This window comes from Triticum dicoccoides, chromosome 6B (genome assembly GCF_002162155.2).
Source record: "Triticum dicoccoides isolate Atlit2015 ecotype Zavitan chromosome 6B, WEW_v2.0, whole genome shotgun sequence".
NCBI lineage: Eukaryota > Viridiplantae > Streptophyta > Magnoliopsida > Poales > Poaceae > Triticum > Triticum dicoccoides.
This window is the reverse complement of record NC_041391.1, coordinates 510,346,951-510,374,275: the sequence shown is the minus strand read 5'-3', so window position 1 is coordinate 510,374,275 and position 27,325 is coordinate 510,346,951. Positions and strand designations below refer to the sequence as shown.

Genomic DNA, 27,325 nt, shown 5'->3' with positions numbered 1-27,325 from the left:
CTCTTCTGGCCGTCCAGCAATGGCCGATGAGAGGGCCCCCCTCACAGCTACTTTCTCATGCCTTTCAATTTGCTGAATGCGGCTACTACATTCCAGTGCCACATGTGGGGCGTCCTGGCAGCTCATGAGGCCAGGTGCCAGGCGATCCAGGCGGAGACTAGTTCACTTTCCCCCCTTTCTTCGTTGTTTGAACAAAGCCCTAGATTCGAATGCATGACGTAGCTTTACCTCTAATAATACTAAAAATTTAGGTGGCTTTGGAAGAGTTGATGGGAGTAGAAAAAGATGCACATGTAGACACGTGGGGAGCTGGGGCAGTAGAGCAAGGCCGCTTTCGAAGAACTTATACCTGAGGGTCGCTGGGATGTCGGCGGCGGCAGGTCGGATCTACGGACAATACGACAGGGAGGAAGAAGGGTCGGAGGACCTCCCGAGCCGGCGTTGTGTCAGAGAGAACGACACAGGCAGAGGATCGGGCCCCTCCGGCAGCTGTGGGTTTCCTTCCTCGGTGGCGATGACTGCGTGAACGATGCACCTTTTAGTCCTCTACACGCACCGGCCGAAGGTATCCGGCCGGATCTGTGACCAGCGGTGAGCAGAGAGAAAATGTCGCTACCGCTGTCTTGTTTATATCTGGAGAGGATGAGAGAATGAAGAGAGCAACCCTAGTAAAGCAAGCGCTCAGGCCCCTGCGTACATATATAGTGGAGTGATTATCTTTTTTCTCTCCACAACAAGCGTTTCAATTTGTGTACGTGGCATTAAAGAAAAGAAACTCTCTGTTTAAGGTGACTACTGTACGACTCCTACTTACTACTAGTAGTACTACAGTATTGTTCACTTGTGCTCCCCGCCCCTCCATTCATTGAACAACCCCACGGGTGAATAAACATACAGTAAGTACTGTATTTATATAGAACAAACAAGCTCGAACTATTTTCGTGTAGTTAAAAGTTGAGGGCAGGGCTTTTCCCGGGCAGTACGCGCGGCAGTTTTCGGGTAGGCGGTTTGACAGAGAGGCTAGGAGGGTGAGGGAGTGGCGGATTCTCAAACATACTGCTGGAAAGGTCGGGCTATGCGATTTGACGGCGCATTACTGCTGGAAAGACTTGTGATATGACCACTCACTATAGTCATGAATTACTGGCGCTCCGACCAAGGTGATGCCCCCCTTCCGTTCCATGCTCTAATCTGGTGCATGACATGTCGACCCGGATGCTGGCTCTCCCACATGTCAGAGTAGTAAGAAGGAGCAAAGAATGATGCGGTATATACTAGTACTACTACTACTCAGGTCGGAGGAGTGCGAACCACGACAGCCCAGTGAACCAGCAGTGCGAACCACGGTAGCCCAGTGAACCAGCAGTGCGAACCACGGTAGCCCAGTGAACCAGCAGTGTGAACCACGGTAGCCCAGTGAACCGGCAGTAGAAAACAATGTGGTGATATGGCCATAAAAAACAATGTGCTATGGTCCACACTATAGCATGTATAGTAACACTCCTGTTTGTTTGGATCCCTGAGTTACAGCTAGATTGGGTTGAAATAGCCTCAAATTATCGAAACAAGAGGGGTTAGTTTAAGCTAGTTTGCTCTAACCCAGCTGAAAAAACTAGCCCGGTGGAGAGGTTCTAATTGGGCTAGTTATCCTCGGGCCCACTAAAAGAGAACTAAAAAATCTCCCATGCCCGCACACGATCGCTCCCCCCCCCTCTCGCACGACTCCTCTCTGTTCCCCATAGGGCCGCCCGCCCAAGCGCCGCTCACCCTCTCTCTCCTCCAGCCGCCCTCTCCTTCCCCGGCCTCCGCCGCTCTACTCCGGCCGCCCTCTCCCTCCGGCCTTCGAAGGTCGCCCCTCTCCCCCTTCACTAGTCGTTTTTCTCCCTCTGTCGTGCGCGGCGGCGGCGCATCTACCAAGGAGGTCACGAGAGGGGTGAGTTTGTTCGTTCCTTCTCTGTCTCACGGCCATATCATTGATCTTGCTCGCTCTAGCGCTAATTCTGATTTGGAAAAGTAGATCCTGATCAAACTTGGTATAGATTTGTGGTGCACGCATGGAATTGTTTGATGCTGCTTGAGGAGGTAATAAATCTTTCTAGAGGCCCAAAGATTCAGTTCACCTTTCTAGGTATTTCAATTTCAGGCTTGCATTATTTCTAGAGGCCCAAAGATTCAGTTCACCTTTCTAGGTATTTCAGTTTTAGACTTGCATTATTTCTAGAGGCCCAAAGAATCAGTTCACCTTTCTAGGTATTTTAGTTACAGGCTTGCATTGTTTCTAGCGGCCCAAAGATTAAGTTCCCAGTCGGCGGCAAGCGGCCCTGCTACCCATGCCGGTGTCGACCTCAACTCGCAAGGGCCGGCGTCGGAGGGGTTCCCGGGGCTTGGGCTCTATAGAGCCTTCCTCCAGAGCAATGATGGCGAGCTCCTCCCTCGGTGTGTGAGGGGCTCCGGGCTCCCTCCCTATCATGAATGACTTCCGTGATGAGTTAGCTCATGCTTTGTTTCATGAAGTGTTTTTTTGTGAAGCTTGATTGATGACTTGTATGTTTAAGTGGGATATCTCATTTGTATGGACAAAGTAAAAATTATCATGTTTTGCATGCTTGATTTGTAAAGATGGTTCGTTTGTGTCAATTGTGAGAGGGAGGAGGCCACATAAGAGTCGGCCACACCAAATTCGGCAGGAAATAGGGTCCAAAGTAGTCAAATGATTGAGAAAGAGCATCTATTGTCAATCTAACCCTGCCATCCATACACCTCTTTGGTTTAGAGTTAGTTCGGGGTTAGAATCTAACTCTAACCTCTAACTGAGTTAGAGTTCTCCTCATCTCGGTTCGTCGCCATCATACTTTCCCCATTCCTGTGTTTTCAGTATCTTGCGAACCAAAGAGGCCCTTTTTGCGGGAAAAATCAAAGAGGCCCTTAGACTGGTTTAGGTCCGGTCATTTTTTTATAAACGTGTTATGTCCAAAATTTAATGAACGTGCTCCGGTTTCTACGAAAATAATCCAGTTTCATGTCGTAATTCATTCATTTATTTATTCTTCTGCGGGGGGTTTGCATGTAATTCATGAGGTCTGAAATGTAAAGTACCCCGGCATATGCTCCGAGTCGTGGATGCACTATGACCCAGCTGCTGTATGGCCCACATGTCGGCGAATGGGAGCACGTGGAAATAGCCTAGGAGTACATATAGGAGGATAAATGCGTGAAAAAAATATGTACTGTGAAGCGTAGCTGCGGTTTGAAAAGGAGACCTAAAGTGATGACAGCTATAGGTCGCATGCATCCAACTAGTGGTACTAGACATACGGCTAATTTTTCCCTCAAAAAAAAAGAGGCACGAGTGCTCAGTACTCCTATTCTATATACACGAGTCCCATCTGACAACAGCGTCCGTGCTACAGCTAGCTCTCCTCCCTCGTGTCTCTCTTCTAATTCTACTGCGGCCCCACCTCACAGTGAAAATGTTACAACTGGAATAAAAATGCCATATACTCACTCCGTTCCTAAATATAAGCCTTTTTAGATACTATTTCAAATGGAATACAACATACAGATGTATGTAGACATAGTTTAGAGTGTAGATTCACTCATTTTGCTCCGTATGTAGTAGTCCCTTGCTGGAATCTTTAGAAAGACTTATATTTGGGAACGGAGGGAGTACTATACTAATAAAACATTAAGGCCACGAGGCGATGCAGTGCTGGTTACAGGAGGCAAAAAGAAGAGATACATCCATCAACGACGTCCACCTCCTCGACTCAGGGCACCGGCCCACCGAAAGGCGCCTAAGTAGCAGTGGCTTTCGTGGACAGGTCGATGTGCTTCTGAACAATGGCGTCCAAAGATTCTAGCCGCTGGAAAAAGGCCAATGTCTTTCTGTTCTCACTTGCCTTGTAGTGGCCTATGTAGACGATTTCCTCGTAGACTTGGATGTGCAGGTCGACGGTTTCTTGCATGGCGAGGCGCTGCGCGGCGAGTGCGGCCTCGAGGTGCACATTCTTCGTCGCGACCTCCGGCACCTGTAGGGCCACCAGGGCTTGAAAGAGTTCGTCACCATGGAGGCCGGTGAGGGTGGCGGACAATGAGGAGCGTGGGCGCGCGGGCTGGAGCAGTATGGCAAGGTCGTCCGTGCGCTTCTTGACGGCGGTGAACTTGTGGATGGAGTTGACCATCATGTCGTCCATGCGAGAGGCGAAGCCGGCGTCGGCGAGGGCTACAATGCCGGCGGTCGCCAGCACTGTCTGGATACGCTGTGCGGTGCGGGGCCGCAGGCTGGCGCCTTGGATGATTTGGCACAGCCTACTGCCGCTCGCGTCCATCGCCTCCATAGGTGCTTGTGGCTTCTAGTCACTTGGTCTTGGATTGGAGTGAGCAGTGTTGCGCAGAGACTTGGGAGTAGATGGATTGGACTGGTGGGGCGCCTTTATTATATGAGAGTCCAAACTCTGTTGCATTCACATCATGCTGGCTCTATTCTGCTTCTCCAATTAATTCCCTCTGCATGTAATTGAGGATGCATCATTGACCGTTCAATGTCTCGGGAACCGCTACCCTCTCCCTCCTTGGCATTCAAGCACCTATGGACCTGTCGACGACGAGGTGCCTATGGTGACTTCATAAATTTCAAGATGATAGTGTCGTGCGTGTGTGCATTCATAGGGTGAGTGTATGCGCGTATATATGAGCGCTTGCGTCTGTACTGTGTCAAAAAAACGTAAATGCGTGTCAAAAAGAGACTAGTCAGTATACTCAATATTGTGCACCTCGGAGAGGAAAACGATACGTATTTATTTACGGTGCAGATTCACTCATTTTGCTCCATATGTACTCCGTCACGGTGTAGCCTAGTCACTTATTGAAATCTCTAGAAGGGCAAATACTCCTTTCTGGTTTACATGGCTATACTAGCAAGTAGTTGTACGTACTAGTACAATAGTGGGCTCACATAGCAATTTTGTCTCATGCAAGAGCCTGGTTAGCTATATGCGTGCTCCAATGTTCGCAACTGCAATGTTTGGTTTGCGCTTGGCTTTTCGCCTCTTCGAGAAGACAAACAATGATGTTACTACTACTACTTCTACAGTGTCGAATCCACTGTTGCATGTCTGACCACCGTGAGCGGGACGGATAGCTTGTTGTAGAAGTACTACTAAGCAAAAGCATGTCCTCGTTTGTGAGCAACCGCGCGCATGGGTGAGGGAGAAGGCGTGTAGTAGTAAAATCAAGCTTCTCCTCGTTGTACGAGTTGACGCGATACATCATAGCACTGGCCCCACATGCTTGCCTCTAAACTTGGCTAAAAGACCCCCTGTGTACAATATATTTGCTGCCACCTCTAACATTTACCCACCACAAATTAAAATATATGTGGCCGTATGCATCGTTCTGATGCAGAGGCCGGGGAGTCCCCGCCTTTTCGAAAAAAACAAATTAAAATATATATTCCTGTCTTGATCAGATGAGCGTGCAAACTACAATCACCAGGGTGACAGGTAGGGCCAGAAGACTATTTTAATTATTTTAAAAAAAAACTTTGAGACGGCCACATAGCATGGAGCCGACCCTAACGATTTTAAGCTTACAAGCACGATACATGTAATCATGGACTACTCTAGACATGAAACTGCCACAGGAGCGTCCGGGCTGCGCTTGGCTCTTCGCCTCTTCGGCAAGTAGAACAATGATGGAGTACTACTGCACTGGAGGAGTACTATAGTACGCTTCTGGCCATCTGACACTGATTGAACTACTGCATGTCCACCGCGTGTGGGAGGGAGAGCGTGTAGCGAAAGCTTCTCCTAGTCTTGTCAGCCACCACGCTCATGGGAGAGGGAGGGACACTCCTGCCTTTGCGTGTATGACAGGTGGGGCCGACAGGTGGGTGGCCAACCTGTCATACAGCCAAAGGCAGGTGTAGTTAAGTCCACGAGGTAGAGGATAATCAAACTTCTCGTTGATGTACGAGTTGACACGACACATCAAAGCACTACACTCGATATATTTCAATAATTTGTGGTTACCGATGCATTAATTACAACACATGCATGCATGCCGTGACTCTCCTTTTGATACTTGCATGTGTTGATTTAATGCACCTTGAAGTAGTATAAAATATGTGACGGTAAAGCTTTGTAATGCCCCGGCCCAAGTCGAGAGATGGTTGTGCACGAGGAGGGCCAGATCATGCAGACCAAACAGGACCCGACGATGGAGCTCTCTAAGGTCTCGATGGACCTCACCGTGCTCCATTGCCCCTTGTGCCTCCGCCCCTTGACACCTCCAGTGTATGAGGTTCGAATACACCTCGTCCGTTTGGCTGATTGAGCAAGGTGCGGGTTTCTTGATTGATGTGTCGTTCGATTGATTTCTGAAGTGCAAGGGAGGGCACCTGGCCTGCGCGGACTGCCGCGTCGAGCGCCCCGGGAACCAGCAGCAGTGCCAGAAGTGCGAGCACAGCGGTGGCTTCGACGTGCCGAACACGGCGGTGGACTCCGTCCTTTCATCGGTGAGGGTGGAGTGCCCACACGAAGGTTGTGGGCTCTACGTCACTTACCACAAGCTCGCCGATCACCAGAGCGTGTGTCCGCTCGTGCCCTGCAAATGCCCCATGCCCATCTGCAGCTACGAAGGCCCGCCGCCAGCGCTCTACCACCACATCAGCACCGCGCATCCCATGCCCGTGCACAGGATCCAGTAAGGCAAGGTGCTCCAACTGCAAGTGCCACTGTCAGCGCCACGGCTCTTGCTGTTCGCGGAGGAGGACGGCCACGCATTTTTCTTGGTCAGCGGCGTGCTCGACATTGGCGCGCCTATCACCGTGTCAGTCGTCTGCATCAGAGCAGGGGCGTCCCCACTGCCGTACTACGTGGCCAAGCTATGGGCGAACGGCCCGCCGGGGGAGCCCAAAGGCACGACTGACGCCATCAAGGTGGAAATGGAGGTGACAAGTAGCAAGGATCCCGGTGACGTCGACGTGCAAGAGCTGACCTTCTTCATAGTTCCGCCCAAGCTGCTGGTCGGGGCTAAGCTGGCGTCCCTCCACATTCAGATTGACAAGCTCACGTCCTAAATGTTTCTATAGTGCCTTCTGTTTATCTTAGTAATATGCTAATATAGGGATTACCTCGGTCTACTTTAGCTTAAGAAATGGTGGGCTTTGGTGGCAATGCAGCAATTACTTCGACATCAGATCAGTAATTTCCAACAGTCGAACGGATATTTTGTGTCTGTTGGATATAAAGTTCCTTTGGGTAAGAAGTACTACTTGTCATCAAAATGGATAAAAGGATATGTCGGTAGGCTCCTCCTCGTCTGCCTCTTATTGACCACGCTCGGCAGAGAAGATGCCCCCAGAAGTCGTACAAAGCCCCTCCATAGTAGTAGTATTTAGGGGCTATTTTGTTCAGTTCATCTGACTATAGATGTGGTGGAACTATACAACATACTTAAAATTAGCCAGTATATATAGTTGAACTAGCTATTTCAGTACGTGGTTGACAACAATTGGGGAAAAGTTTGGTTGGTTCAACTGTCGTGTTGAACTATTCGTATAAAGAACGACTGCTTAACCTATGAATGAATCTATGCTTAATTACTGAATTTTAGTTGCAAAAATTAGATAGTGCTAGTGATTTTTAGCTGCATATTTTGACAAATCGTAGTGTTACGAGGTTGACAAATGGCAATGTTAGTAGATCAACAAATATCAATCTTTCCAGTTTGACAAATGGCAATATACCCAATATGACAGATGCAAATCTTACCAAATTGTCTGTACGTGGTTGCACACGGGTCATCCAAAACAACTGTTTGCGTTGAAGGGATGTATAAATCCTACTCGGCATATTTTCTCTTGGCTTAGCGTCGAAGTCTGGATTTGCATACCGTATTCAATCTGGACAATTTGCGTTGAAGAGATGCACAAATCCTGCACTGTGAATTTTCCCTTGACTTATTGGGGAAGACCATAGCTCTCACTTTGCATAGGAGTGTTCTATATAAAACGTTTACGATGAAGAGCTGCACAAATCCTACTCGTCACATTTTCCCTTGGCTTCCTGGGGAAGCTGTCTGTTTGCATACGAGTGTTTTAACTAAAATGTTTACGATGGGTGTTTTATATTTAAAAACCATTGACGTTTTTTAAAAAGGAAATCGTTTGATAAGTCTGTACATTAAGAGAGAAAAATGCAAGTTCATTCAAACCATATCTTTCATTCAGTCACATTGTGAATTTATATTCATATGATCAAGATACAGTATTAAAGCCAAAAGAACTATTTCTGGCGGCAGCGGAGACGGCGTGCCGCACCGGTGTTGTCATTGTTGTCCTCCAGGACGCCGTTCTTGAAGTCTTCAAGGCAGCACATAATGTTCTTCACTTGGGAATCAAACATCATTCGTCGCGATATTGACAGGCGGGGCGCGGGAGGATGGCAACTGGCGGCGCTGAGAGATAGTGGTCGACAGCGGCGTCCCATGCTGCTGAGGAGGGCACGCGCATGGGGACCGACACCGCGGTGGGTGTAGGGGAACGCATGAGCACATGCACGAGGGCTGGCGTTGGCATGTACATGAACTCACGTGGGTGCGCGGAGACCTCGCTGGCGCCCGCGGCTTCCAGCTCTACGATAGTGCTCGATGACCAGCCCGTCAATGCTACGGGGATGGTCGCTGGCGCGGGCGCGGGGATGGGAACTGGGACGGGCGCGGGGGCAGCAACCATCATGGCCAGCTCATTTAGGGCCATGTCCATGAGGCCCCATTCCTCCTTATTTTCTATCTCCTCTGGCTCAGAGTCAACTTCACCAAACTTGAAGACTAGTGGCAGATGATCCTTCTGCGCCATGGCATTGGTGGAGGTATGCGGGAGGGAGGGGAATGGGAGGCGAACAGTAAGGCCGCCCGTATTAAACAGCGGCTCGGGCACCATTAATGGAGAGGATGCGAGCAAGGTGGGCGACCATGGAAGTCAAAGGGCTCGCTTCCCAGTGAGCCTGCACAGTATACAGCTCGCACGCTTTCGGTGAGCCTGCATATTGGAGGACAACTTGCACGCCCCTCGGTCAGCCTGCGCACCGGACAGCGCTCACACGCCTCCTGTTCAGTCAAGCAGCTATCCGCACGGCACCTCCTATAGCCATTACAAGAGAGACACGTGGCGTTAACATAACACACATGATTTAAATTATACAAACATTTGAGATGTTAAAGTGGCAGCTATTTGTTTTCAAATGCCTTTGTTGGCTGTTATTCGAGTGTGCCTTCTCTCAAAATGGACACGAAAAATAACACAGCATGTCGGGTGCCATTCCATGATAGCATGCCAAGTTTCATGAATTTCAGGCAATTTTTGGATTTACTAGAATTAAAAAACAAAGTATCTCAACATTTTGCCGGCAATCAACAGTGCCCTGGTGTTTGAAATTCATTCCCATTTCTTGCATTGGACCTAAGCATGCACCCAAGGACATACATTTGATATGTCAACCCATTTTTCTGCACTGGAGCATGTGCATGTAGTTCAAATTTGAATTATGCACACAAAATGCCTAGAAAACCCAATTAATGTATAAAAATGTCCAAGCGAACCCCAAAAAATCCCAAAAATTGACACAACACTCATGTCGTTCTATGTTGACACTAGAAAAAATTTGAAAGCAGGAAGAGGCAACGGATATCGTTTTGTCCCAAAGGTGTCACGTTCCCTACCAAAACCATCAGGCTTGTTGTGAGAAGGTCTGGATTGCGAGAAGCTTATACCCAAACCTACCCCAAATGGGACAAATTTTTTTACCACAACATGTTGATTCCACTCCATGGTAGCATGTCAAGTTTCATGAACTTCAGATGAGTTTTGGATTTACTAGAATTTAAAAACTAGGTATCTCAATGTTTGCGGCTGAGCGACGGTGGCAAGGTGTTTGACATTCATTCTTATATTCTTGCATGGAGCCTAAGCATGCAACCAAGGACACACATTCGATTTTCAACCTTTACATGCACTAGAGCATGCGCCTGTAGTTCAAATTTAAATTATGCACATTAATGCATAGAAAACTCAGTTAATGTATAAAAATGTCCAAACGAACCCCAAAAAATTCCTAAAATTAACACAACACTCATGTTGCTCTATGTTGACACTAGAAAAAATTGAAATCGAGAAGAGGCGACGGATATCATTTCGTCCAGAAAGGTGAAACGTTCCCTACCGTAACCATGAAACTTGTTGTGAGAAGCTCTAGTTTGTGAGAAGCTTATACCCTGATACGTCCATTTTGCATCATGCTTTTATATCAATATTTATTGCATTATGGGTTGTTATTACATGTTATGTCACAATACTTATGGCTATTCTCTCTTATTTTACAAGGTTTACATGAAGAGGGAGAATGCCGGCAGCTGGGATTCTGGGCTGGAAAAGGAGCAAATATTGGAGACATATTCTGCACACCTCCAAAAGTCGAGGACTCCACGAAAGTCATTTTTGGAATTAATAATAAATATTGAGCGGAAGAAGTACCAGAGGGGCCCACACCCTGGCCACAAGGGTGGGGGGCGCGGCCTACCGCCTGGGCGCGCCCCCCTGCCTCATGGGCCCCCTGGCAGCTCTCCGGTGGCCATCTTCTGCTATATGAAGTCTTTTACCCTGGAAAAAATCATAAGCAAGCTTACGGGACGAAACTCCGCCGCCATGAGGCGGAACCTTGGCGGAACCAATCTAGGGCTCTGGCGGAGCTGTTCTGCCGGGGAAACTTCCCTCCGGGTGGGGGAAATCATCACCATCATCATCACCATCGATCCTCTCATCGGGAGGGGGTCAATATCCATCAACATCTTCACCAGCACCATCTCCTCTCAAACCCTAGTTCATCTCTTATATCCAATCTTTGTACCAAAACCTCACATTGGTACTTGTGGGTTGCTAGTAGTGTCGATTACTCCTTGTAGTTGATGCTAGTTGGTTTATTTGGTGGAAGATCATATGTTCAGATCCTTAATGCATATTAATACCCCTATGATTATTAACATGAATATGCTTTGTGAGTAGTTACGTTTGTTCCTGAGGACATGGGTGAAGTCTTGTTATTAGTAGTCATGTGAATTTGGTATACGTTCGATATTTTGATGAGATGTATGTTGTCTCTCCTCTAGTGGTGTTATGTGAACGTCGACTACATGAAACTTCACCATTATTTGGGCCTAGAGGAAGGCATTGGGAAGTAATAAGTAGATGATGGGTTGCTAGAGTGACAGAAGCTTAAACCCTAGTTTATGTGTTGCTTCGTAAGGGGCTGATTTGGATCCATATGTTTCATGCTATGGTTAGGTTTACCTTAATGCTTCTTTTGTAGTTGCGGATGCTTGCAATAGGGGTTAATAATAAGTGGGATGCTTTTCCAAGAAAGGGCAGTACCCAAGCACCGGCCCACCCACATATCAAATTATCAAAGTAACGAACGTGAATCATATGAGCGTGATGAAAAGTAGCTTGACGATAATTCCCATGTGTCCTCAGGAGAGATTTTCTTTATATAAGAATTTGTCCAGGCTTGTCCTTTGCTACAAAAAGGATTGGGCCACCTTGCTACACCTTATTTACTTTCATTGCTTGTTACCTGTTACAAATTACCTTATCACAAAAGTATCTGTTACCGATAATTTCAGTGCTTGCAGAGAATACCTTACTGAAAACCGCTTGTCATTTCCTTCTGCTCCTCATTGGGTTCGACACTCTTACTTATCGAAAGGACTATGATAGAACCCCTACACTTGTGGGTCATCAAGACTCTTTTCTGGCACCGTAGCCGGGGAGTGAAGCGCCTTTGGTAAGTGGAACTTGGTAAGGAAACATTTATATAGTGTGCTAAAATTTACTGTCACTTGTTACTATGGAACATAATCCTTTGAGGGGCTTGTTCGGGGTATCTTCACCCCGACCTATAGAGCAAAGAGTTGCTCCTCAATGAACCTACTGAAAATGTTTACTTTGGAACTCCTCCGGGTATGGTAGAGAAACTGCTAGCTAATCCCTTTGCAGGAGATGGAACATTGCATCCCGATTTACACCTAATCTATGTGGATGAAGTTTGTGGATTATTTAAGCTTGCAGGTATGCCCGATGATGTTATCAAGAAGAAGGTCTTCCCTTTATCTTTGAAGGGAGATGCATTGACATGGTCTAGGCTATGTGATGATATGGGATCATGGGACTACAAACGATTGAAATTGGAATTTCACCAGAAGTTTTATCCTATGCATCTTGTTCATCATGATCGTAATATATATATATATATATATATATATATATATATATATATATATATATATATATATATATATATATATATAATTTTTGGCCTCGCGAAGGAGAAAGCATCGCTCAAGCTTGGGGGAGGCTTAAGTCAATGTTATATTCATGCCCCAATCATGAGCTCTCAAGAGAAATGATTATTCAAAAAATTTATGCTTGGCTTTCTCTCAACGATCGCTCCATGCTCGATACTTCTTGCGCTGGTTCTTATATGATGAAGACAATTGAATTCAAATGGGATTTATTGGAAAGAATTAAATGCAACTCTGAAGATTGGGATTTCGACGAAGGTAATGAGTCAGGTATAACACATAAGTTTGATTGTGTTAAATCTTTTATGGATACCGATGCTTTTCGTGGATTTAGCACTAAATATGGACTTGACTCTGAGATAGTAGCTTCTTTCTGTGAATCATTTTCTACTCATGTTGATCTCCCTAAGGAGAAGTGGTTTAAATATAATCCTCCCACTGAAGTAAAAGTAGTTGCACCTATTACAGTTGAAGAAAAGACTATCACTTATAATGATCCTATTGTTCCTTCCACTTATATTGAGAAACCACCTTTCCCTGTTAGGATAAAGGATCATGCTAAAGTTTCAACTGTGGTTCATAAGAGTAATACTAGAACATATACGCCACCTGAGCAAATTAAAGTTGAACCTAGTATTGCTATGGTTAAGGATCTCTTGGCTGATAATATTGATAGGCATGTTATTTATTTCTGTGATGAAGCTGCTAGAATTGCTAGACCCAATGCTAAGAAACATAGACCTGTTGTAGGCATGCCTGTTATTTCTGTTAAAATAGGAGATCATTATTATCAAGGCTTATGTGATATGGGTGCTAGTGCTAGTGCAATACCTCGTTCCTTATATGAAGAAATTATGCATGACATTGCACCTGCTCAGATAGAAGGAATTGATGTTACAATTAAGCTTGCCAATAGAGATACTACTTCACCAATTGGGATTGTTAGAGATGTTGAAGTCTTGTGTGGGAAAGTTAAATATCTTGCTGATTTTCTTGTTCTTGGTTCCCCACAAGATGACTTTTGTCCCATTATATTTGCTAGACCCTTCTTGAACACTGTTAATGCTAAGATAGATTGCGAAAAGGTGATGTTGTTACTATTGGTTTGGGGGATATGTCTCATGAGTTTAATTTTGCTAAGTTTCGTAGACAACCCCATGATAAAGAATTGCCTAGTAAGGATGAAATTATTAGTCTTGCCTCTATTGTCGTGCCTCCTAATGATCCTTTAGAAAATATTTGCTAGACCATGAAAATGATATATTTATGAATGAAAGAAGGGAAATAGATGAAGTATTCTTTAAACAGGGTCCTATTTTGAAACACAACTTGCTTGTTGAAATCTTAGGGGATCCTCCATCACCCAAGGGCGATCCCATGTTTGAGCTTAAACCATTACCTGATACACTTAAATATGCTTATCTTGATGAAAAGAAGATATATCATGTTATTATTAGTGATAACCTTTCAGAGCAGGAAGAGGAAAGATTATTGAAAACTCTAAAGAAGCACCGTGCTGCTATTGGATATACTCTTGATGATCTTAAGGGCATTAGTCCCACTCTATGCCAACACAAATAAAATTGGAGGAAGAAGCCAAACCAGTTATTGATCACCAACGACGGTTAAATCCTAAGATGAAAGAAGTGGTAAGAAAGGAAATACTAAAGCTCCTTGAGGCAGGTATAATTTATCTCGTTGCTGATAGTTAGTGGGTAAGTCCTATCCATTGTGTCCCTAAGAAGGGAGGTATTACTGTCGTTCCTAATGATAAAGATGAATTGATCCCGAAAAGAATTATTACAGGTTATAGGAAGGTAATTGATTTCTGTAAGTTAAATAAAGCTACTAAAAAAGATCATTGCCCTTTACCTTTTATTGATCAAATGCTAGAAAGACTATCCAAACATACACATTTTTGCTTTCTAGATGGTTATTCTGGTTTCTCTCAAATACCTGTGTCAGCAGAGGATCAAGAAAAGACCACTTTTACTTGCCCTTTCGGTACTTTTGCTTATAGAGGCATGCCTTTTGGTTTATGTAATGCACCTGCTACCTTTCAAAGATGCATGATGGCTATATTCTCTGACTTTTGTGAAAAGATTTGTGAGGTATTCATGGATGATTTCTCCGTTTATGAATCCTCTTTTGATGATTGTTTAAGCAACCTTGAACGAGTTTTGCAGAGATGCGAAGATACTAGTCTTGTTTTGAATTGGGAGAAGTGCCACTTTATGGTTAATGAAGGCATTGTCTTGGGGCATAAAATTTCTGAAAGAGGTATTGAAGTTGATAAAGCTAAGGTTGATGCTATTGAAAAGATGTCGTGTCCCAAGGACATTAAAGGTATAAGAAGTTTCCTTGGTCACGCCGGTTTTTATAGGAGGTTCATTAAGGACTTTTCTAAAATTTCTAGGCCTCTGACTAATCTATTACAAAAAGATATTCCTTTTGTCTTCGATGATGATTGTGTAGAAGCATTTGAAATACTTAAGAAAGCTTTAATTTCTGCACCTATTGTTCAGCCGCCTGATTGGAATTTACCCTTTGAAATTATGTGTGATGCGAGCGATTATGCTGTAGGTGTTGTTCTAGGACAAAGAGTTGATAAGAAACTAAATGTTATTCAATATGCTAGTAAAACTCTAGACACTGCCTAGAGAAATTATGCTACTACTGAAAAAGAATTTTTAGCAGTTGTATTTACTTGTGATAAGTTCAGACCTTATATTGTTGATTCTAAAGTAACTGTTCACACTGATAATGCTGCTATTAAATATCTTATGGAAAATAAAGATGCTAAACCGAGACTTATTAGATGGGTTCTCCTACTACAAGAATTTGATTTGCATATTATTGATAGAAAGAAAGCTGAGAACCCCGTTGCAGATAACGTGACTAGGTTAGAGAATGTTCTTGATGATTCACTACCTATTAATGATAGCTTTCCTGATGAACAATTAGCTATCATAAATACTTCTCGTACTGCTCCGTGGTATGCTGATTATGCTAATTACATTGTTGCTAAATTCATACCACCTAGTTTCACATACCAGCAAAAGAAAAAGTGTTTCTATGATTTAAGACATTACTTCTGGGATGACCCACACCTTTATAAAGAAGGAGTAGATGGTGTTATTAGACATTGTGTACCTGAGCATGAACAGGAACAGATCCTACGCAAGTGTCACTCCGAGGCATATGGAGGACACCATGCTGGAGATAGAACTGCACACAAGGTACTGCAATCCGGTTTCTATTGGCCTACTCTCTTCAAAGATGCCTGTAAGTTTGTCTTGTCTTGTGATGAATGTCAAACAATTGGTAATATTAGTAGACGTCAAGAAATGCATATGAATTATTCTCTTGTTATTGAACCATTTGATGTTTGGGGCTTTGACTATATGGGACCGTTTCCTGCCTCTAATGGGTATACACATATTTTAGTTGATGTTGATTACGTTACTAAGTGGGTAGAAGATATTCCAACTAGTAGTGTTGATCATAACACCTCTATTAAGATGCTTAAAGAAGTTATATTTCCAAGGTTTGGAGTCCCTAGATACTTAATGGCTGATGGTGGTTCATATTTTATTCATGGTGCTTTTCGTAAAATGCTTGCTAAGTATGATGTTAATCATAATTGCATCTCCATATCACCCACAGTCTAGTGGTCAAGTAGAATTGAGTAACAAAGAGCTCAAATTAATTTTGCAAAAGACTGTTAATAGATCTAGAAAGAATTGGTCCAAGAAACTTGATGATGCATTATGGGCTTATAGAACTGCATATAGGAATCATATGGGTATGTCTCCATATAAAATGGTTTATGGAAAAGCATGTCACTTACCTCTCGAACTAGAACATAAGGCATATTGGGCCATTAAAGAGCTCAATTATGATTTAAAACTTGCCAGTGAGAAGAGGTTGTTTGACATTAGCTCACTTGATGAACGGAGAAGCCAAGCCTATGAGAATGCCAAACTGTTTAAAGAAAAAGTTAAAAGATGGCATGACAAAAGGAACAAAAGCGTGAGTTTAACGTAAGTGATTATGTGTTCCTTTTCAACTCTCGTTTACGAATTTTTGCAAGAAAACTTCTCTCTAAATGGAAAGGCCCTTATGTCATCGAGGAGGTCTATCGTTCTAGTGCCATAAAAATCAATAACTTCGAAGACACAAATCCGAAGGTGGTGAACGGTCAAAAAATCAAACATTATATCTCATAGTAGTATAACATTTATTTATGATACTATGTCATGATATGATACTCAACGCTCTCTTTCTTCATTTAATTCTGTGCCACCTCATCAAAATTGGCTAGTTGACATGCATGATAATATCTATGATACTCCCATTATGACCAGCCTTATTAATGCTCGACTCGGTTATTGACTTTCACTCGCATCCACATATAAATTGATGGGATTGTGCGCAAAGAACAGAGGTGGTACTGTAGACACAAAACTTCGTTTCTTTGCACAAGTGCGAGCTAGGTCAATTGGACGTCCGTAAGAAAACCAAGCGAGAGGTTGTGAGTGAGACTTCCTCCTTGGCGCCTTCGGCGCCGGTTGGCGAACGTAGCGCGCGCTGCATTGCTTGCCCGGGCCAGGCCCAACAATGCTCGTTGGCCCCAGCCGCTCGCTCGCTAGCCACCCGCATCGCTGGCTCCAGCTCAGTCGCTTGTTTCTTTCTCTTTTTCTCTCCAAAAATTGCTAGAGTATGTACTGATTTTTTAGGCAAAACCAACCGGTTTGCTATAGTATGTACTCTTGTTATGAGGAAAAAGTTCCTCGATTTTGGGAAAAAAATCATTGAATTAAATAAAAGTTCATCGAATTTGAAAAAAAAAGTTCATCGAATTTGAAAAAAGTTCATCAAATTTGAAAAAAAAAGTTCAATTCAAAAAAGTTCATTGAATTCAGAAAAAGGTTCATCGAATTCAAAAAAAAGTTCATGTAATTTGGAAAAAGTTCATCGAATTCAAAAAAAGTTCATCAAATTTTAAAAAAATTCATTGAATATGGAAAATGTTCATTGAATTTGAAAAAAAGTTCGTCCATTTGTAGAAAAGAAAAAAAACTTGAATTTGAAAAAGGGAAAAAGGAAGAGAAAAAGAAGAAAGGAAAAAAAAGATGCAACTTATCACACATAACTGTAGGTGGCGCGTTGGTTATTGTTGCCTCCCTCAATGCAACTTATCACACATAAACGGGGGGTGTGCGCCCGTTTGCAAGAACAGGTGTATCAGGCGCTGAAGGCGCCAAATAGGATTTAGCTTTGTGAGTTTGATACCTCGCTGCTGCAACTATTTTTGCCGATTCTTTGCTGGGCCACAAGGCAGGCTACTGATTGACGGCCTGAGGCCCAAGCGGGCCCATGTGCACGACACAGAGAGAGAGAAAAAAATGTCCGAACCATTTTCTTATCGACTTACTGATAGAGTGCTGGTTTGTACTAAAAAATATCGAGATTTATTCTGTAAAATACACATGGTGGACGAGAATAGATATTTATTAGTAGGTAGGTAAATAGATAAGCGATGAATCTCTTAACAACAAATCTCTCACAACTTCTTTAGAAATATGTAATTAGTAGAAATAATATAGTAGAGTTAAGATTAAGATTTCGACTCCGCACCGGTTGCACGAACCCCCAAAAAAGTCATTCATGGACGATGATGGGTCCTTGAGTCGCTCACAGTGAAGAAGCAAGTGATAAATGAGTAGTATACAGGAGTCACCGCTGTTGATACAGAAGCAAAAGGTGTCGTCGCCATCGTTGATTAGATGTCACTGCTGTTGGCACAGGACTAGCAGCCGGGCCCATAGTCGACAAGGAGGGCGAACCGTAGGTAGTTCCTTTCGTATTCGAAGATTTTAAAGAGGCGCGTTGTTGCTCTGTTTTTGCCTAGATTGTCATCATTTTGGCAAGGGCGGAGATAATGCGAGGACGCCAAACTAGTACCGAAGGCTGAAGAGCACTCCAAGCTGCAAAGTGGGGAACACGGTGTGCATTTCAGAAGCGCTGGCGATTTGTCTGACGAGCGGAGAAGCCACAAATATTTTCGCAGCTCCGCGTCTGATCTGTACAACTATTTCCTTTGAGAATATACAACAAATGCACATCAAAACGAACATACAAAGAGCCACGAAGTGGCGAAATGGGGAACTGGCTAATCTACAAACCGTGACATAGAAAGCATGCCTAAAGGCCGGGCCTACAAACAAATTGCCTCCAACTCTATGCCCAAAGTGTGGTGAATTGTAATGGAAGAAGGATGCACAGGATTTCTGCAAATGGCAGACGTCCTCGATGCACCGCAAGGAACAACATAGCCTGACCAACGTGTCTTGCTTTTGTCTCAGTGCATTTCATGTTATGACCACTTCTAATGATTCTTGTGAGGCCGGTCTGTTACCTCTACCCCCACTACGATCACGATGCATAGGAAGTATCCAATGCGGTGATCGACTGGCAGAGCTCTCAGGGTGGCCAAATAATTGAGGGAGGCTACGGGCAGGAGAAGCACTGGCTTTTCCACCCGGTAAGTCCAACGAGATTCGGCATATTGGGCAGGTCGTTTGCTTCTCTAACCATATATCTATACAGGAAAGATGAAAATTATGTCGGCATGTGGGCATTATACGCAGGATCTCTTTCTCGTCGTATTCACCCAAACATATGGAGCACCTGCAAAAGAAAGAAAAATAAAGAAATCTGTTACTTGTTTGATTCGGAAGTCCGATAATAGTATGTGAGCGTTCTATACCCATATCTCAGCATACATAAAGAACCATCATCAAGCGGGAACAGAATCCCGATTATCACTTGAATATAATACTGTTTAGTTGCAAATGATATGGACAAGAAATGAAGAAAAACATGTCATTTTCTATTATTCTTTTCACCAAATAAATTCTTGAACTGAACTTTAAAGAATTAAGAATATGACAATAAAGAATGCTACTTATGCCTATCTAGTACATAATGCAAGCTAAGTACACATATATGTAAATAATCATGATAATATACTTACCAATCTGAGGATGGTATAATTTAATCCATTTAAGAGTTTCATTACTGAGATGTCACAAAGGGTCATGTTGGATTAATATCGGTGGACTCATGTTCAGGCTTTTCTCATTTCCTTTCCGCAGTTGAAAACAACGAAAAGAAGAACAAGGAACAGCTCTTGTAATTCTTATCTCAGAAACATAATAGTACTAATCCATATTACGCTTAACAGCTTATAAATGTCAACTAAAATAGCTAGCCCAGAGAGGTGCATTTTTATTCAGCTGTAGCATTTCAGTTTCTAACTGAAGCCCCTTGACCAGCTGTCTAGGCTACATGCTTCACAACTCATAACTCACCTAATATCAAATATTAGTAATATTCGAAGGTTCGAGCATTGGATCATCACAAATTAACAATGTTTTCCAGCTGTATGGCGCATCTATTACACATTGTGTTTCTCTGCACGCTAATTGACACCAAATGCTTTGAGGGAACAAAAAAAGATAAACAGGAGCAGAAAAAATTGCAACAAGTTAACTCTAGAACATATGGTGTACTTACTGGGCATCATCTTTTGAATGGAAGGCTTCAGAGCTATACGTCATTGTTGGAATTGCAGCAACAACGAAAGGTTCCAATCCACTGCAGGTGTTCTGAATCTGTTGAACAAAGGAAAATGAAGTGTGTCAAGTTCAAAATTATCAGATAACTGTGAGTATACTAACTCATACTATTACAAAGCCCAAACATAATTTCCATGATTAGTATAGAATATTTAATTGAAAGCCCTCTAAGGAACATGAGGATCATCTTACTCTCTAAGAGTGCCTGCATGATTAGAACTTAAATGGTTTTAGTCTGCCAAAGAATGGTATGCTCGACTGATTTCATAAGTTATGAATGAACTAGAATAAATTCCTCAGCTATATATAATTGTAGAGGAATATGTTATTATCAGTTTTCTCTAATTATCAGGCATCGAACTATGGACGAAAATGTGGGAAGGGGCATAATGTGCTCCATGCATACCATTGCGAGGAATTTTGGCAATGCAAAATTAAACTCACCATAACTTCTACTGAGGAGGAATTAGAGCAACATAGCAAAATAGATATAATGTTTTGAATTTTCATGATAGGCGTATAAAAAACGTTGTGCATCAGCCATCAATAGGTTCTTGAAAGGCAAATCTTTGCATTTGTGTACAGTCATTTCAACTGGAAAGTTAGCCTGAGTGCATAACTGTAAAGGTTGATATTCCAAAGGACACCATGCTGGCAAGAATCCGATTCTAACTTCTCTCAAGCAATTCAGAATACACTTTATATACAACACATTCAGAGTAGAGAAGTTCAATCACCTGTCGACCAACCTATCTAGACGTATATAAGAAAGTGATGTCTGAAACCAATCAGACATAAAAGCAAACCATTTCAGACATTTTAATATTGAGGGGGTAATATTGTCCATAGTTCAGATTAACATTGCAAATGACCATTCCATGGAAATGGTAGTAAATAATTTTGTAGTTCTTGGTTTTGATCTTTCCCTCTTTTTGGCAAGACCGTAGTTTGATCACTTTGTAATAAGTGATGTAATAATTATGGCTGTATGCATCATATAATGCAAAGGCCAGGGGTAATAAAAGGTAAAAGCTTCCATTGTATAAATAATAATAATAATAATAATTTTGTAATACTATTGGACTGATAATGACTGCATAATTTTTTTTTTTAAAAACAATGTATTTTCTTCAAAAATTTCCAGAGTTAATGTGCTTAGTCAAGTTAGTGAGCTTGCAACTTCATGTAAAGAGTTGGTAAAAGAACAAGGAAACATAAACAGTGTGAGAACTAAAGGGAATTAAGGATAACAAATGCCAGATAGCAACGTAGCTCGAAGAAATGTAGCATCGAAGATAGAAGAAGACCTCTCATACTAAGGTCTTTAATCAATGGAACTATTAGTACTGTTAATTGAGCAATTGGCCCCCCAAATAACATCCGCAACCTGGTTTAGCAATGCCATTTTCTTTCTTTCTTTTTGAGCCTACGCCAACTTGTTTGAGACTAAAGGCTTTGTTGTTGTTGTTGTCTTTTTTTTAGCCTAGTTGTTGCGTGTTTTGTCTTTGAGGTGCATTGTAATATTTTTAAAAAGAAAATGCATGATCATTTTATAATTTCTTATAAAAGCCCCTTATGTTAATCATGCAAAAATAAGTAATATATACTGATTCATATAAAATACTCTGCACAATTGAACTTGTCGTGTAGGCTAAAACATAAAAAAGAAATGCGGCCAACGGGAGGCTCCGGAAGCAAGCATCTCCGGAACCTCTGTTAAAGCCAGATTATTTTCTTCTAGTTCTAATGAATCAACACACATCAAAGTTTTTGCGAATACCAACCAACGGTTTCGATCGCAAATTTGGTAGGCTGGCAGCAACACATGCGCACGCCGATCTCCATCGGATGCGATCAATCGGCTGCACATGACAGGATGCTAATAAAATACGCTACCAGTGGCGGAAACGACAGAGGCTCACCGTGCGATCGAGATCCGCAGTGCGGAACTCGATGTCGAAGTCGAAGGGCGCGGGGCCCGGAGCCATCGCCCGGGCGGCGGCGACGTCGGCCTCGGCGTCGGCCCGCACGGCGCGTCCGCAGATGAGGCGTGCGCAGACGAAGACGATGAAGGTGGCGCTCATCCCGAAGCCGATCACCGTGGTCACCAGATTCAGCCCGGACCCCAGCATCTCGCCGCCCCGCCGCCAAGGCCACCAGAGTCGGCACGTGCGCGCAGCGCGGGAGGTGAACGAGCGTTATCACGGCTGCCCGAGCAGGCTGCGGCGTATAAGAGCGGCGCGGGTGGGCTCGAGCTGCGTGTCCATCGGCGCGGGGTTTGGGATTTGGGATTTGCGTGGGCCGCTGGCAAGGAATGATGCGCCGAGAGCGGAGCGGGCGGGTGGAAAACGGAATCCGGGAGTTGGTGAGAGAGAGAGAGTCTCGGGAATGGGGAGTATCTTGCTGTGACTTGTGAGGGTGGGGGTGCCTGCCTTGCGGCCTAGCTTAGCCAATGCCGACCGCCGCCGGCCCGCCGGTCACTCGCTGGAGATGTCTCGTGAAGCGGGGCCAGTGCTACTACGGCAGTGGGGTCGACTGTCTATGGATAGGGGCGTGCGCGGCCCACCGAGACAGGTGGAGAATAGTCCACGATTACGTAGCAGGTAGTCGCTACGCTGACTCAGAGATTCCACGAAGCGGAAGACATCTTCGTTGTTCTTCTATACTATACTCTGTTTTAGCCACGCGTTTTGGTCCGCTTTCGATCCATCCCGGCCCAACTTTGGATCGTATCTGTGGCGGAACAGACACGCGCGGACGGCGCGTGGCGTGTGCCCATGTCCTTCACTGGCCCGCCCGTCGGGGACACATGCGCCCCTTTTTCTATTCCCCTCCCCCTGACCCGCCCCGCCCTAGCCGCCGCCGCCGCCATTTTTCTTGTCCGTGCGCTGTCCAGCACGGCCGCGAAGCCCTCCCCCCCCTTTCGCAGCTCCGTTTCCTTGATGCCCGGGGCTGTCCAACTCCAGCCGCCTGATTTCAGCACCACACAGACGCGAAGCCCGTCCCTCCCCTTTCGCAGCCCCGTTTCCTTGATGTATGGGGCTGTCCAACTCCAGCCGCGTGATTTCAGCGCACCTGGCGGCCGGATTTGGAGTGGATCCGGTCGGATTTGAGCTCACCCCGGCTTTCCGGGCCACGCCGTGCCATGGACTGGCCGGGTACCGGACCGCAAAGCCCCGACAATGCCCCCAGGCTGCATGCAAGCACCAACTCCGCCTCTAGCAGCTCGGATCGACTCCGTCACCGGTTCGTCGGCAAATACATCAAGGGTCGTCGTCCGGGCTCGATGCTGGCCCAAAGGCTTGTCGGCACATTGTTGCCGCTCATAAAGTGTGACGACTGCCCACGGAAGGTCTTGCACCGCGTGTCTACAACGCCGGGACATCCCGGATGGGTGTTCGTCAAGTGCTGCAAACGATGGGGTATGTGCTAGTTTTACCTTCGGTTGTGTTCCCGGATTCGGCTCGTTTTACTTACACTCAATTTTTTATTGTGTAGGATGGATGCAACTTTTGGTAGTGGGAATAAGAGTATATCAATCTATTGATAGAGCGTAATTTAATAGATATTAGTGCACTTGTTGCTAGAATAGATGCTATATATAAGACTAGATGCGAAGAAACAACGTCTACTTTTTTAGACTTGAAGAAGAAAGAAGCATGCAAGATCGAGACTCTGCAGATCAACAATAAATGCATCGAGAGAGCACTAATCCAACTTACGGGATCAATTATGGAAATTTAATATCTTTCAAAATGTCTTCTTGTGGTTCTTGTTTTTTTTTGTCTTACTCTTCTAGTCAAGATTTGGTGATGTGCTCCAATGTATCAAAATCAATGATGAAAATAACAAGATATGTGTTACAAAAAATATGCGGACGAGATGCGGCCGAAATGTGGCCATGTGTTGGATGCACACTGGCGCATCCACAAATTCGGATGGACACGACCCATTGCCACCCTAAATGAATGAAAAGCGAATGAAACGGACGTCCATTTGGGGTCGTGTTGGAGTTGGCCTTACTTAATACTCAACGGTGCCCCGCTAAAAAAACAGCGTGCGACGAGCGGACGCGAGCAGCCAGCCACACGAACGAGCTCGGCGTGACGCTGGCGACCAGTAGCAGCAGCAGCTAGTAGAGCCGAGAGCGACCCCGCGTGTGTGGTGGGATGGGGGTGGGGTGAGGGGGACGTGCGGGGCGCAAGTGGGTCTTCCCCCCGCGCAGCGCAGCCAAGCCCGCGCGCCCCATGGCCCACGCGGCGGGGCCCGCGCACACTCATTCTGCCCCGCAACCAAAACGCGCAGGCAAAACCCCGCACACCCCCTCCGCCCTGGTTTATTGGTCCCTATTTTATTTCGTGTCAAATTTTGATCATAGATTGAACTGACAAAATGTTCATGCATGTCACAAAAAATTATATCATTGAAAACTATGTTGAAATACGAATCCAAGGATATAATTTCTATTAACATGCTTTAACATTTTGTTAGTTAATTTTTTGGTCAAAATTTAGCACAAACTACAAAGGGGACCTATAAACCAGGATGGAGGTAGTACGTGGCAAGAACTTTCTTGCATGCGCTATAGGGTTTTTTCCCGCAGTGAATGGTTACAATGTCTCGCAAGACACCTAACATGTGTTTGGTTGCCTGCATATAGGCCAACCAGGTCCATGCGAAAAGATTATGATTCATTTGGTTGTCGCTGAAAGCACAAGTGCTCCCTGGGTGATTTTGGTAATTTATGTCAACATATCTCTTGTTGGACTAACACTTTTACCTAGTATGTTTCAGATAAGTACAACAATGGAGTGGCATGGACTAGAGGATGTGGAATCCCTTCAGGACGCTAAGGACAAAGGATTGGCTCAAGCTCAAAGCACAAGACTCTACATTTTCTATTTTAGTGATCCAAGATCACATTGAGTCTATAGGAAAATCCAATACTATCAAGAGGGGATGAGCTGTTGCTTAATGGCTTGCTTGCTGAAAGTGCTTAGTGATATGCTCCAAAGCCCTCAACTACTTTCTCACATCCACATATGACCCAAACCAAAAGTTCAACTCGGCTCTACCGATTCTTTCTATCCGGAGCCACCGAGTTCAGATGTCATAGTCGCTGCCACAAACCCTAGTCTTTTCGGTCTCACCGACAGGGATCTCGGTCTCACCGAGATGGGATTGTAATCTCTCTGTATGTATCCATTACCAAAATCGGTTACACTGAGTTTGTGTAATCGGACCTACTGAGATTACAATGCAAACTCTCTGTTCCTCTTCGTAACATTTCGGTCCAACCGAGATGAGCGAATCGGTCCCACCGAGTTTGCCTGACCAACTCTCTGGTTAGCTTATTACCAAAATCGGTCACACCGAGTTTGAGTAATTAGTCTCACCGAGATTACATTATGCCCTAACCCTAACCATATAGGTCCCACCGAGTCGACATGTCGGTCCCACCGAAAATCCTAACGGTCACATTATTTGCTAAATCGGTCCGACCGAGTTTAACGATTCAGTCCAACCGAGATTGGTAAGTTGTGTGTAACAGTTAGATTTTGTGTGGAGGCTATATATACCCCTCCACCCACTCTTCATTCATGGAGAGAGCCATCAGAACATGCCTACACTTCCAACCTACATTTTCTGAGAGAGAACCACCTACACTTGTGTTGAGGTCAAGATATTCCATTCCTACCATATGAATCTTGATCTCTAGCCTTCCCCAAGTTGCTTTCCACTCAAATCTTCCTTCCACCAAATCCAAATCCTGTGAGAGAGAGTTGAGTGTTGGGGAGACTATCATTTGAAGCACAAGAGCAAGGAGTTCATCATCAACACACCATTTGTTACTTCTTGGAGAGTGGTGTCTCCTAGATTGGCTAGGTGTCACTTGGGAGCCTCCGACAAGATTGTGGAGTTGAACCAAGTAGTTTGTAAGGGCAAGGAGATCGCCTACTTCGTGAAGATCTACCCTAGTGAGGCAAGTCCTTCGTTGGCGACGACCATGGTGGGATAGACAAGATTGCTTATTCGTGGACCCTTCGTGGGTGGAGCCTTCCGTGGACTCGCACAGCCGTTACCCTTCGTGGGTTGAAGTCTCCATCAATGTGGATGTACGATAGCACCACCTATCGGAACCACGACAAAAACATCCGTGTCTCCAATTGCGTTTGCACACTCCAATCCCATCCCTTTACATTCTTACAAGTTGCATGCTTTACTTTCCGCTGCTCATATACTCTTTGCATGCTTGCTTGCTATGTATTGTGACTTTTAAACTTGTGCCAAAACTCCACTTAAACTTAAAGAGATTAAAAACTGTAACTTTTTCACTTAGTGTCTAATCCCCCCCTCTAGACACCTCTTCTCGATCCTTTCAATTGGTATCAGAGCGTTGGTCTCCATTGCTTTGGTTTAAACACCATTGGAGGAAGATGGATGAGTCTACTTTGGGGGTCTTGGACATAGAGTGCCTATACTTGATGGGGAGTACTTTCATGAATGGAAAAATGAGATGCTTGTGATTTTCAATGAATATCATTTGAACAAGTACATTCCTAGCCCTTGTGCGCCTCATGTTGATCCTATGCATCCTACCCTTGATGAGTCAATTGACATGATTCGCAATCTTAGAACTGTTAATCTTATCACTAGAGGTTTGCCTAGAAACTTGATTGGTTGCTTGCCTACTCTTAAGTGTGCCTACACCATATGGAAATTTCTTGAGGAACGATTTCCAAATTATTCCTTGAAAAATCTAGATGAAATTCTCCATAAGTTATTGCCTTGAGTAAGATGAATTCAAATGATCCTATGTTTGGTGATTGTCTATTTGAGCTTACAAACCTTATGCGTGCCAAAGGAGATGTTGGAATCATTAACGATATTATTTCCGAAGCTATTAAAATTCATAAAGAAGATCATTGTCAAACTCACTCTAATGAATCACCCTCTCTAGGATTTGATCCACCACATGATGATGTTGAACATGGATACTATGATGAGGATGATGATAGTGACTTTGATCTTGATGATGCAATGAGACACTTTGGTCTTATGGCAAATCTTCAGGGATATATGGCAGGAGGAAAGGAATGGGTTCTTGACAGTGGATGTACCGATCACATGACCGGAGATAAAGATATGTTTCGTGAGCTTGCTGAAAACGACGGCCCTTGAAAGTATGTCACTTTTGGTGATAACTCAAAGGGTAAGGTGGTTGGCCTCGGTAAGGTGGCCATCTCACATGATAGCTCCATTGAAAATGTCATGCTCGTTGAATCTCTTGGCTACAATTTACTTTCAGTATCTAGACTTGCTGATTT

General features: G+C 44.2%; 1 protein-coding gene and 1 pseudogene across 1 annotated transcript; one reads left to right on the top strand and one right to left on the bottom strand.

Moving 5' to 3' along the window:
* Nucleotides 1-5,881: 5,881 nt before the first annotated feature.
* Nucleotides 5,882-7,078, top strand: LOC119326157 (annotated as a pseudogene).
* Nucleotides 7,079-18,394: 11,316 nt separating this feature from the next.
* Nucleotides 18,395-22,422, bottom strand: LOC119326020 (RING-H2 finger protein ATL73-like). The gene is made up of 3 exons (XM_037599730.1): nt 21,920-22,422; nt 19,936-20,033; nt 18,395-19,047 (listed from the first exon to the last, which is right to left on the bottom strand). Exons 1-3 carry the CDS (start codon nt 22,127-22,129, stop codon nt 18,729-18,731), a joined length of 627 nt encoding a protein of 208 aa, XP_037455627.1. The 5' UTR covers nt 22,130-22,422; the 3' UTR covers nt 18,395-18,728.
* Nucleotides 22,423-27,325: the final 4,903 nt, after the last annotated feature.

Bases quoted from the DNA above. Each gene is read 5' to 3' on its own strand.
- LOC119326020 (XM_037599730.1), bottom strand. From the start codon at position 22,129: ATGCTGGGGTCCGGGCTGAATCTGGTGACCACGGTGATCGGCTTCGGG. The intron at 20,034-21,919 runs GTGAGCCTCTGT...TTTGTTCAACAG, and splicing joins CTGCGGATCTCGATCGCACG to ATTCAGAACACCTGCAGTGG. The intron at 19,048-19,935 runs GTAAGTACACCA...TTTCTTTTGCAG, and splicing joins CATTCAAAAGATGATGCCCA to GTGCTCCATATGTTTGGGTG.